Genomic DNA, 12,439 nt, shown 5'->3' with positions numbered 1-12,439 from the left:
TATGAAAGAAGGATAGGGATACTAGTAGGTAAAGGGATATTTATAGAAAGTAAATTACGATATAAAAAGTTAGTGTTATTTATAGGACAAGCAAGAAATATGTGGTTAACATCGGCAACGTCCAGCCCGCAGTCACATATAGCACAGTCTATTATACCAAATTTAGCGAGTTGAGCTGGGCTACTAGTGTGTCCTAACCGCATACGGATAAGACAACTTGTAGCCCTTTTACTAAATTTAAATCGGAAAAACCACGGTTTAGAAAGTAAGCTAGGTTGGATTAAAGCATAAAATTTGCCTTTGCTTTGACTACTTTTCTCCCATTCGTCTTTCCAGGCATCGTGGAGAAACGAAGCAGGAAGTGCCATTAAGTCATGGGAATAATTTTTGTAGGGCACCATGTCACCACACTCTATTGCATCCTTAGCCAGATGATCAGCTCTATCATTCCCACCAATGCCACAGTGACTGGGAACCCAAGCAAACACCACTGAAAAACCTAATAAATGGCACCTGTGAAGAAGCTTTCTGATTTCTATAATGATGGGATAAACTATTTTTGATTTAAAAGGAAATTTAGCCAAAGCCTGAAGAGCACTTAGTGAATCAGAGAAAATAATCGTTTCTTTAAGTTTGACCGTCAAAATATAATCCACGGCTTTAAACAGACCAAAACATTCCCCTGTAAATACTGAAGTTTCGGCAGGAAGTTTAATCTTTTGGACTATGTTAAATTGTTGATGGAAAACGCCAACACCAACACAGCCACTTTGACACTGTTTCGAGGCATCAGTAAAAATGTGGTGAAAATGAGACCAATCGCGTTCCTTGACAAAATTGAAAGAATGTTTCGCCTCTGGTTCATTCTTACTTATTCCAATATTGAGATGAATGGAAGGGGTTAATATTAGGGAAACAAAGCTGCTACAAAATAGAGGGTAAACTACAGTTTGATGAGTAGGTGCTTTAAGGTAAATAAACTTTTGATAACTTTTGACTAAACAAGGGATCGATTTATGTGCCCAATATGTTGTCGAGTTGACATCGTCAAACAGTTGTTCTAACTTAGACCGTAGGGGATGATTTACCAACTGAAAGGCTCTGAAAATAAATTTATCCGATTGATACTGTCGGCGTAAGAATAAAGGAGCATCATTACATTCAATTTGAAGACAATTAATGGGGCTAGATTTCATAGCTCCACAGATTATTCGTAACGCTTTAGACTGAATGGCATCCAGCTTTTCGAATGCAGTGCTATTACCAGGAGCCAGTACAAAAGAGCCATAATCTATTACACTTCTAATGATAGCATTATACAAAAGCTTAAGAGTAAATGGATGGGCACCCCACCATACACCTGACAAACATCTTAAAATATTTAGATTACGTTCACATTTACCTACTATGAAATCACAGTGGGCCTTCCCTGTTAAGTGGGTATCCAAAACAACACCTAAAAACTTAACTTCATTCCTAACCGGGATAGAATAGCCATCATAGTAGACAAAGAAAGGAGGAGGAGCTCTCTTTCTGGTAAATACCATAACGGAACTCTTAGATGGGGCTATCTCAAGGCCATTTGAATCAAGCCATGTTTTAAGTCCAGAGAGAGCAGAGGATAAAGAGGAACACGCAACAGGAATATCACGATCTGTGCAATAAAGCAACAAATCGTCAGCGAATTGAAGGATACTTACCCTGTCCCCGATTGAGGATTCTAAATCGTGGGTGAAAATGTTATACAATAAAGGACTCAATACAGATCCCTGTGGTAATCCCTTCCATACTAGTCTTGTGGCTGAGTTAGAGTTATCAAGAGGCAAATTAATACACCTTTCAGATAACATATTATAAATAAAATTGGACAGAATATTTGGGACATTCAAAGTCCTAAGTTTAGACAAAAGGATTGATAAGTCAACACTATCATAAGCAGACTTAACATCTAAGAAAGCCGCTATGACGGAATGGTTAAGCGTAAAAGCTAATCTAATGTCAGTCACAAATATAGCAATGTTGTCAATCGTGCTTCTACCCCTTCTAAAACCAAACTGACTGCTACCCAACAACTTCCCATTTTCAATGTACCATTCAAGGCGTATCTTAACCAGATGCTCTGCAATCTTCATCAGAACTGAAGATAAAGCAATGGGGCGGTAATTGGTAGCCTCAGAAGGATCTTTATTTGGTTTGAGAATGGGGATTATTGTTTGGATCTTCCAAGCAGATGGGATATTACCAGTGATTAGAATTGAATTGATGAGTTCAAGAAAGTATGAAAGGGCCTTATCATTTAAATGACTCAAGAAGGAATACGGGATCCCATCGCAGCCCGGGGCAGAATCTTTTACCTGTGATAGAACACCCTTGAGCTCTTCAAGAGAAAAAAGACTGCCGATACCAAAAGTAGTCGGAGATATAGCCGGTAATATAATGTTCTGAGGCACAAAAGGAGGCGCCAGCCGATCCAAGAAAGGATCAATCAAAGAAGAAGGAAGGAAACCTGAATTAGTATCTCTGAAAGCGGATCTAAATCTTCTGATACTCTGCCACACTAGGGATGGCCGAGTATCAGGAGACAGAGCCAAGCAGAAATCCTTCCAACTTTCATACTTTTTTTTCTTAAATAACTTTCTAGTTTCTTTCATAATTATAGATAATGAATTAAAATTTTCATCTGTAGACAATTCACGGTATATTATTTCTGCTTCCTTTCTCCTTCTGATAGCTTCTGTGCAATCACTATCCCACCACGGAGGGGATGGGATGTAACCAGAGGGTCTGCTTTTTATTGGGAAAATTTCATCGGCGACTTCAATAAATGCTTTGGCAAGTGCTTCAGCACATTGTGTTTCAGAGTCCTGGTAAATTTTGGGAAGAGAGCAAATTCTACTTTCCAATATAGAACTAAAAGTAACCCAATCCGCGTTACTGAGATTATGTTTTAGAAAGGAAGAACGCTTAATACTAGGGGTCAACCGGAATGGAAATGTAAGAGATATGGGATAATGATCACTACCGTAAGTAGATGATAAGGGGCTCCAGCTAATTGTAGGGGCTAGAGATGGAGAGCAGATAGTAAGATCCGGAGCACTAAAACCTTGGGCAGGAGAAGTTCGACGGGTTTGAGAGCCATTATTTAATATACATAAATTGTGAGAATCTATAAGATCCAAAATATGGAGACCATAAGCATTTGGTGCAGTACTTCCCCAAGAGGGATGTTGGGCATTAAAGTCGCCTAATAAAACGAACGGCTTAGGTAAAATAGATATGATAGAATCTAGTTCACGAAAGACTGCGGAACAAGGTTTAGGTATATATATAGATACAAAACAAATATTATTTACAATAGCTGCAATCATAAACAAATTGGTACTATGAGAAGGAAGAATAAAATGAGAAAAATTAAGAGGATGACGAACAAGTAGAGCTACGCCGTCATGACCATCAGATCTATCTTCTCTGAGGCAAGCGTAACCTGAAATCTTAAATGTATATTCAGGTTTTAGCCAGGTTTCCTGTAAACCTATTATAAAAGGTTTATATTTATTTACAAGATGAACAAGTTCATTTTTTCTAGCATTAATGCTTAGACAATTCCACTGCAGTGCAATGGCCAACTGGTCCATTAACGGATGGTGTTTTAGAAAAAGTGTCAAGTAAAGACGCAGCGTTGGACGGTACATTATTGTTATTAACATTACATTGGGACAATAATTTAATAAGAGCCATAATTAAATCTGTGATTGACATTTCAGATGTATTATTATTTTGGATGATGGCACATCCATTGGAGGGTGCAGGCATATTCCTATCAGCAACCAAGGCTGCGTGAGCTACCTTGTCGTAGCCAACTCCGGGTTTAGGTAAAGATTTTCTTTCGGTAAAAACAGTTTTCTTGTACGAGAAATGATTATTGCTGGTATTGGAAGATTGACTGTCATTTTCTATGGTACTACGAGAAGCCGAAGCCAAAGGTGGCACGCTCGGAGATGACAATAAAGCATCCGCATACGATAACCGAGATATAGGCGGGTGAAGCTTAGCTGCTTCCAGATACGACAGGCAGTTCTTAGCCATAGATTCTTTTATGGACCTTTGTCTTTCAAATTCTAAACATTTTTTGCTATTTGCAAAGTGAGGACCTTTACATAAGCAACAATAAGCTTGTTCTTCTGACACTGCACAACTTGCTCCTGAATGTCCTTGACCGCATTTGTAACACCTTGGCCCAGAATGTGCACGACAGTTATCTTTGACATGACCAAAGCGGCAACAATTGAAACATTGTATTGTCGGGAAAATGTACAACTCTACAGGTAAAGAAGTATAACACATAAAAATGCGCTTGGGCAAAATTTGTCCGTCAAAAGTTACCACCACTGACTCAGTAGCTTTGAATTCAGCTTTACCTTCAGTAATTATTTTGCGTCGTATTCTTCTAATTTTTAATATTGGGCCGCAACCAATCGGAACATTAATGTTTGCCTGGACTTCATCATCTGACCACTCTGATGGCACACCACGTACAATACCAACCCGTGTAACGGAAAAGGAAGGAATGAAAACTTTGTAGTTTTGCTCTACTAAAGCTGGATTATTCAGAAATTGGTTGGCATCCATGTATTTTGAAAACGACAAAGAGAGCCGATTTCGGCCAATGCGTTTCAGGCTACCATTTATGATACTTGGCACAGAATGATTCTTAAGGAATTTGCCAAAAGTAACTGGATGCAGTGAAACACTGTCCTTGGGATCAGTTTGCTGTTTTTGAATGTGAACAATATAAGGAGCTGCATCGGATTGTACAAATTCACCTCTTGAAATGGGATTTGTTAAAGACTTTTCAAGGTTACTTAGGGATGGTTCCGGTTGTTGACTAGGAGATTGAGTGGTGGTGACGACAGGCCTGCTATGAGGAATTGTATGAGGAGCTATAAATTCAGTCGACTCTAAAGTAGTAGAGCATTGGCACTCATCATCTCTATTAATCATGGTATTTCCGTGTTTGCGTTTATGTTTGCGACTTCGCTTATTGCAGTGACTACATACTGAAGTACGAGCAAGACGTTTACGAGATTTACACGTACTGCGGTCAACGGTCATGGAGCCATCAGTATCCATGCCCGTATCCACGCTAGACTCGTCATTTTGGGATATAGTTACAGTGTGGCTTACATAAGGTGGGTGACCAGACCCGCCCGGGTCTGGATCCCCCACGGGATCCATAAGAAAAATACAGTAAAAGACTTACCAAGAGTCCAGTATATATATGACACAGAAACTAAAGAAATAATAAAATATATACAAAAATAACAATTTATAGAACACTATACACAATATTTATTGATCCTACTGATCCAAACCTTACAGAAATCTACTAAAATTAGAAAAATAACACAAAAAGCCAAAAAACACGACCGCCAAATTCGATGTTTCCCGCGCTTTTTTAATAAAATCTTGGTATGTACCTAGGTACCTAGAGTCGTACGCAGGCAAAAGATCGTCAGCGTTCAGCAAGTATCTACCTATTTAGTAAAAATCTTGTTAGTCAATTTTATAATTTCTTTGACGGATGTGATTACAAAGAGAAGCCCATTTAATTAAAAGCCCCGGGATTTTTTAAATCACAATTAACTCTTGATTAGCTTTACCAACCTGTTGTACGCTAGACCCTGTTTATAGCTTCGATAGAAGTGTTTTATACAAAGTATTTTAGAAAATAATTTTATCATTTTTAATATACAAATCATAGTCAAGTACTTTTTTATACTCTTTGATATTTCTTTTTGTAACATTATAACTAAAATGATAGTTTGTATTGAGATAATTAATATTAGTAGCTTTGTATAACAAACATTTATTTATATTGTAGTAACAAAATATATATACAGTTTATAAAAGCCTTTGTTACGTAAATATAGTTTTGAGCAATAGGAAACGCAGCATAGTTTAATATGTTCAGCTTAATAAATCATTCAATTTGATAGCTTAGGAATGATCTCCTTTAATTTATCAGGATCGAATACACCTCTTTCAGTTATGATGCCGGTTATTAAAGAGGCTGGCGTCACATCGAAGGAAGGATTCCAGCATTTTATACCTGTTGACAATAACCATGCCATGATATATAAATGTTTTGCATAACAACAATGTAAAATAACAAGTTAGATTGCACTGTTTTACACTCAAGGTTTTACCTAAATCTTATAATAAGTAATTACTTTATACTTTATCTTAACAGAAGCACAACATTTTTCACAATCATTACTATTATAGACAATGAAACTACAGCAACTTTAAAAAATATAATGTTAGCTAATGTTTGACATAATATTACCAGCTGCAGCGATGCGATGCTCGCCAATGTGCGTCATCTCCCGATCAGGTCGCTCTTCGATCTTGATCCTCTCCCCGGAAGTCAGGGACATGTCTATGGACGTCAGTGGCGCAGCCACATAGAAAGGCACTTCGTGATATTTGGCAACTATAGCTATTTGATACGTTCCAATTTTATTCGCCGTGTCACCATTCGCTGCCACCTGTAATTGCGTAAATTAAATCCGTATATTATAAAGACGTCAACAGTAAGAGCACATGAATCATACTATGCTTTTATATTATTCTGCCGACGTATGACAAACAAAATCAAATGGAGGTTCATAAATATAGGACTACTTACTCTATCTGCCCCAACAACTACAGCGGTGATCTTTCTGGCATGCATGAGAGCAGAAACCATGCTATCGACGACCAACGTCGCGGGAATTTTCTCGTGAACCAGTTCATACGCCGTTAACCTAGCTCCTTGGTTATAAGGCCGAGTTTCCGTGCAGTATACATGTTCTGAAATTTTGTAATATAAGAAACAATCAGTGACATTATTTGAAGTGTAAAGTGTAATAGATATTTGATTGCAGTGATGTCAACATACCAATCCTTTTCCTTTCATATAAACACCTTATAACTCCCAAAGCAGTTCCATAGCCAGCTGTTGCCAGTGAGCCCGTGTTGCAGTGTGTAAGGATCCGAACAAGACCATCACCTCCCAAATTTTTCAATATTGCTTCACAACCAAATCTGCCTATAGCCTTATTGTCCTCTATGTCTTTGGTTAGCATACTTTCTATACTACTTATAAATCTAAAACAGAAATTAATGTCAAATTAGTTTTAAGTTTCTTAGGCAATACAAATTATAGAAACTAAAATAATTTCCCCACCTCTCTTTAAAATCGTCAGGGGAAACATTCTCATCAGCACTCAAGTCATTTGCCAAAGTTATGAGTTTGTCGGCTGCCAATTTGATGTTTACAGCTGTTGGCCGTGCAGATACCAAATAATTGAGTTTGCCTTCAATCTGTAATTAGGGATCATGTTAGAGAACAAAAATTAGTTTATTGGCATGCAATTAATTTTGGTAAAAAAAATTATAATTGGAAGAGAGTGAAGATCCAAAAATAACAACATAAAATTGAATCATTAATAGTTGACGAACTAATTAATTTGTTATTCAAATGTAATTTGTCAGTATTATTGAAATGTTAATTTGTTATCTGACCTCTTGTCTCATGATTTTTTTGTCAGAAGAGTTGTCCTTCAGTAACTCAACAGCAAGTGATAAGCATCCGACTATAGCTATTGCTGGTGCTCCTCTCACCTAAAGAAAATGGAAGAAAATAAAGAATAAGTTAAAAGTATGCACACAAGCATATTAGTCGAAATTAAAAAGTATTTAACTAAATTTTGAAACACTCTGCAGGGCACAGCAGAATTCTGCAGAATTATTGGTCATAGATCTTAGTTTAGTCTCAACAATTTTGCATTCACTATTGAAGTTATTTACCACTCAATAATGTCATTTGGCTTTAATTTGTAATTTTTAACAAAACAAAATACAAGCTCATGCTCATATAATCCTCAATTGAGTTAATCAGAGTTACATTTATAGCAAGACGGGATAACTACCATTTTTCCTTTTTCTACAGTCTCTTACAGATTATCAAATCAGCTGCAAATCAATTCCAGAATTCATTGGAGTTCCGAAATAAGTCATCATCATCAATTTAAGAGCCACACTCTTGTTGGTGCAGCATTTCCCATGCTACTTTTTTAGGGAAAAAATAGGGCAGTGGTTTCCGAAATAGGTATTTAATTAAAAATATTTAATGAACATTCTATTCTACCAGATAATAATTCCAAATCAATATTGTTCATAGTAAATTAAAATTGATACAATAACTTAATAATAAAATCAGCACACATGTGCATGTAAGTAGTTAGCAGAGATAACAAACAGTACAGCAGCCTTTGTGTATGGCACTCTTATCTTCCTATATAAGCTATCATCTTAACTAAAGAATTGAGACAAGTCTGTTATTTTTATAGAGATAAGCAATCATGAGATAACATTTGAGGTGCCTCTATTTTCTAATCAGTTATAAGTTACACGAGATGAAGTTTTTTGTAATAATGTAATAGAATATCTTAATAATATAATGGTGTACATGTAACTGATATACATCATCAATAAATCGCAAACACCACTAACTATTATAACAGAAAAGTTGAACAGGAAAAATATGTAAATTCTAAAGTTATAATAATTGTGTTACTGCTTTGGATTTTCCTGATATTACAGATTATCCTTACCTGCATTTTATTTATGACTTTCCAGCCATCTTCCACTCCTTGAACCTTCACATATCTCGTGTGTATGGGGAGAAGTAATTGGTCTAAAATTTCTAAATTTCCTCTTTTGTATTTTATTGACTCTAGGCTCATCTTGAGAGGACTAAACTCTTAAACGTGCACTTATCTATTTCTTGACTTCTGTAAAATAGTTCAAGGTAAGTAGGTACAGCGACAGTTTTATTTTTGAATGTAAACATAGATATAAATAAACTGATCATTTTGTACATAACTATCTCACCTATGATGATGAACGTGTAGTTAATAAAACTGCAAAATTAATGCGGTTGAAACAAAAGTACCGGTACAAAAGTTTAGTGAATCAAATTAACACTACAGTCAAAAAACAATAAATTAGGGATTTAACTAAAACACGACAGTTAACTTTTCGAAGATATTTTTTTTTTTTTTTTTTTTTTGTTTGGTTTTCCCCGAAGGGTAAGGCAAAGGGAACTATGCCCATACAGCCATGTCTGACGTATTTTTTTTCTTGATGATTAATGAAATGATGAAAGGTGATGATGATGAAACCTAAGCCCCCACCCTCGGAGTAGACTCCTACTCCGAACCCCAAACGAATTAACTCAAAAGTCCGCATAAACTTTTGAGTTATGAAGCGGCTTCCTGACACGAAGCGAAAATAGGCAGATACACTTTGTTTATTGAATACTCCAATATAATAACACTCGCGAATGTCTTCCGACTAACTTGATGCGATCATTAACCACAAAACACCACTTCGTATTAATTATTTAGATTATTCAATGAAGAAAGCAACTGTCCCGTTCCCGCCTCCCGCCAAAAAGCCTCCTTTTCGAAGATATAACCTCATTTTTTTTTTTTTTGTTTGGTTTTCCCCGAAGGGTAAGGCAAAGGGAACTATGCCCATACAGCCATGTCTGACGTATTTTTTTTCTTGATGATTAATGAAATGATGAAAGGTGATGATGATGAAACCTAAGCCCCCACCCTCGGAGTAGACTCCTACTCCGAACCCCAAACGAATTAACTCAAAAGTCCGCATAAACTTTTGAGTTATGAAGCGGCTTCCTGACACGAAGCGAAAATAGGCAGATACACTTTGTTTATTGAATACTCCAATATAATAACACTCGCGAATGTCTTCCGACTAACTTAATGCGATCATTAACCACAAAACACCACTTCGTATTAATTATTTAGATTATTCAATGAAGAAAGCAACTGTCCCGTTCCCGCCTCCCGCCAAAAAACCCATATAACCTCAAGTGGGTCATCAATCAAGTGACAGTGACAGCCAAGTGACAGCTATCTATTTTTTTTCTTACTCGCGTAATTAAGGGTCAGATTAAATAAAAATAAAGACATTTTAGAAAAACGAAAAGAATCTAGGAAACGAATGGATAAATTACTTAATATTTAAAAGTGTTTTTCAGTGTAGTTGAAAGGCCCATCGAATAAAAACAATGAAATTGTTCATTTCTCAAATTCAACTAGCAACTAGGGCAACGTTGGGCTTAGGAGGGAACATTTTTATTTACATATCACTTATTATTTAAATTAAGAAGGCTACAAATATGTTTACAACAAAAATAGCTTACTTATTTTGATGACCACTTTGGATCAGTCATTTGACGGATATGCTCAGATCGGATGTAGTGCTGTGCTGTGTGAAAACGCCCTAAGCGTATAAAAAAAAACTTTGTCTATGTCTATGGTGAACGTCCGAAAACCTGATAATAATAGTTTTTAAAACATTGTTTGTCGATTTCAGAGGAAAAGTTATTCCTCTACTTTAGAAAAAAAATTGTAATTAATAAGCTTTGTCATAAATCTATAAATTTATATCTTATGATTTTAGTATTAGTAATTTTTCAAGAAAACATATCGGCCATAATGTAGTTTTTGAACCTCTCTCGGAAACAGGGCGTCCCTGCTGGCTGGTTTTCTTTGTCTATGACTTATTTCATTTCCGTTCAGCGTTGACGAGAGACGCGTCGTCATTGTGGTGATTTAAATTAAATCAGCCTTTCTTGTAATTCTTTCAAAATGGTCTTGCCACGTGTCTTTATGGACGTTACTGCCGATGGTTCGGCGCTTGGAAGAATTGTTATTGAGGTAAGAATTATAGGAAACATTTCGTCGGATGATATTCCGGCCGGCGTGATAACGACCGGCCACGCTTTTTCTCGAAGCCTTCGCGTCCTTAGCACCTTGATAGTAACCTAGTATCATGTTTCTTTTTAGTCGGTTTTCTGGTGCTAGTAATTGTTATCATTGTGATTGTCAGGCGGTAACATTAGTATTGTTCTTGGGTATTAATTATCAATGTTTCTATATATAGGTGTGTCTATGTAGTCATAATTAATTCTCGCCTGACTGAGATTACTTACACCTATATGAAGGTCAATTCGTTATGACTAGTATGGAGACGCTTGTGTGCGGGGAATTGCCATTGTAGATTACGTTAATTTGACTCAAGTATATCTTTAGTTAATAATGTACGCTATTTGATGGTTTACAAAACGTAATGTACCGGTGCAATATGTAAGCAATGTATGCATTCCTCCCGTCAGTTAACATGAAAATTGAAAACTTACTACTTTTGTTATTTACAGCTGAGAACGGATGTCACCCCCAAGACCTGTGAAAACTTCCGCGCGTTGTGTACTGGCGAGAAGGGCTTCGGTTACAAGGGCTCCACCTTCCACCGTGTGATCCCCAACTTTATGCTTCAAGGAGGTGACTTTACAAACCACAATGGCACTGGTGGCAAATCCATTTATGGCGAGAAGTTCGGCGACGAGAACTTCAGCCTGAAGCACACTGGCCCTGGTGTCCTCTCCATGGCTAATGCCGGCCCTAACACCAACGGCTCTCAATTCTTTGTCACCACTGTGAAGACATCTTGGCTGGATGGAAGGCATGTTGTCTTTGGCAACGTTGTTGAGGGCATGGATGTTGTCAAGCAAATTGAAACCTTTGGTTCCCAGTCTGGCAAGCCATCAAAGAAGATCATTATCTCTGACTGTGGTCAACTTTGCTAATCTAATTTTGTAATAATTATAATGGTATAATGCAATATTTTTAAGTTTAAAATAATGTCCTCCGGCGTAATCCCTTCCCAGTTAAAGAGCATACAATGTTTAAAAAGTTAACTAATGGTCATTCCATTTGTCTTACATTTATATAGCTATGTTTTAGATTGCAAAATAGGATTTGCATTTATTTCTCTGCATTGTATATTCATAATAAATTACTTAATATAAGAAAGGTCTTTCTATTTTACACTTAGTTACCTACCTCTACCTACAGTACCTATGTGTGTTAAGGTCGAATACAATTTCAACCCTATTATTAGGTATACTATTAAGTTGAAGTTTGATATCTAGTTGAATAGCACAACTGCATTTTTATTTTTAATGCCATGCTCTACCACTGAGCTGAGAGGTGTGCGTCAAGCTAGCGGCCTCAAAAAAAAAATGGGCACGAAAAAATAATTTGACCATACCAAAAAATAGTACTCTTATTGAAAAAAATAGTACCTGTTGTAAAAAAATTAGTACCATCACGGTTCTGGATTTATAGCCATGTTTTATTGCACTTGCTAGCTTGACGGTGAGCGAAATTTGGCGAGAGTTAACGACAAGGTCTTTCGCTTTGATTTAAACTCCAAAAAATAGTATCGAAATAGTACTCACCCCCTGCAAAATACCGAAAGAAGTACTTCAACGGTTCCAAAGTTATAAAGGTAGTTCTTTGAT

The 12,439-nt window shown here is 36.6% G+C and overlaps 4 protein-coding genes across 4 annotated transcripts in view; 2 read left to right on the top strand and 2 right to left on the bottom strand.

Moving 5' to 3' along the window:
• The window catches only part of LOC126381584 (uncharacterized), a 73,773-nt gene that overhangs the window by 42,890 nt on the left and 18,444 nt on the right, over window positions 1-12,439 (top strand). The window lies entirely within an intron of this gene.
• On the bottom strand, window positions 1,085-5,235 carry LOC126381583 (uncharacterized). The gene is made up of 4 exons (XM_050031042.1): window positions 5,097-5,235; window positions 3,429-3,532; window positions 2,060-2,864; window positions 1,085-1,101 (listed from the first exon to the last, which is right to left on the bottom strand). The coding sequence occupies exons 1-4, from the start codon at window positions 5,233-5,235 to the stop codon at window positions 1,085-1,087; spliced, it is 1,065 nt and encodes a 354-aa protein (XP_049886999.1).
• Window positions 5,921-9,440, bottom strand: LOC126381589 (methylthioribose-1-phosphate isomerase-like). Its single transcript, XM_050031053.1, has 8 exons — window positions 8,938-9,440; window positions 8,658-8,837; window positions 7,567-7,665; window positions 7,229-7,365; window positions 6,941-7,149; window positions 6,689-6,852; window positions 6,347-6,548; window positions 5,921-6,109 (listed from the first exon to the last, which is right to left on the bottom strand). Exons 2-8 carry the CDS (start codon window positions 8,787-8,789, stop codon window positions 5,985-5,987), a joined length of 1,068 nt encoding a protein of 355 aa, XP_049887010.1. The 5' UTR covers window positions 8,790-8,837; window positions 8,938-9,440; the 3' UTR covers window positions 5,921-5,984.
• Window positions 10,632-11,932, top strand: LOC126381590 (peptidyl-prolyl cis-trans isomerase-like). Its single transcript, XM_050031054.1, has 2 exons — window positions 10,632-10,793; window positions 11,294-11,932. The coding sequence occupies exons 1-2, from the start codon at window positions 10,725-10,727 to the stop codon at window positions 11,720-11,722; spliced, it is 498 nt and encodes a 165-aa protein (XP_049887011.1). The 5' UTR covers window positions 10,632-10,724; the 3' UTR covers window positions 11,723-11,932.

Source organism: Pectinophora gossypiella, unplaced genomic scaffold (genome assembly GCF_024362695.1).
Source record: "Pectinophora gossypiella unplaced genomic scaffold, ilPecGoss1.1 Pgos_65, whole genome shotgun sequence".
In the NCBI taxonomy this organism is placed as follows: Eukaryota; Metazoa; Arthropoda; class Insecta; order Lepidoptera; family Gelechiidae; genus Pectinophora; species Pectinophora gossypiella.
This window is presented reverse-complemented; position numbering and strand designations above follow the sequence as displayed.

Excerpts from the sequence above, each read along its gene's own strand:
- LOC126381583 (XM_050031042.1), bottom strand. The coding sequence starts at position 5,235 with ATGGATCCCGTGGGGGATCCAGACCCGGGCGGGTCTGGTCACCCACCT. Across the intron at positions 3,533-5,096 it reads CTCCATGACCGTTGACCGCA|GTTTACAGGAAACCTGGCTA; the intron begins GTACGTGTAAAT and ends CTTTTATAATAG. Across the intron at positions 2,865-3,428 it reads ATGACGGCGTAGCTCTACTT|GACTCTGAAACACAATGTGC; the intron begins GTTCGTCATCCT and ends AAAATTTACCAG.
- LOC126381590 (XM_050031054.1), top strand. The coding sequence starts at position 10,725 with ATGGTCTTGCCACGTGTCTTTATGGACGTTACTGCCGATGGTTCGGCG. Across the intron at positions 10,794-11,293 it reads TTGGAAGAATTGTTATTGAG|CTGAGAACGGATGTCACCCC; the intron begins GTAAGAATTATA and ends TGTTATTTACAG.
- LOC126381589 (XM_050031053.1), bottom strand. The coding sequence starts at position 8,789 with ATGAGCCTAGAGTCAATAAAATACAAAAGAGGAAATTTAGAAATTTTA. Across the intron at positions 7,666-8,657 it reads AAGTCATAAATAAAATGCAG|GTGAGAGGAGCACCAGCAAT; the intron begins GTAAGGATAATC and ends CATTTTCTTTAG. Across the intron at positions 6,549-6,688 it reads TAGTTGTTGGGGCAGATAGA|GTGGCAGCGAATGGTGACAC; the intron begins GTAAGTAGTCCT and ends ACGCAATTACAG.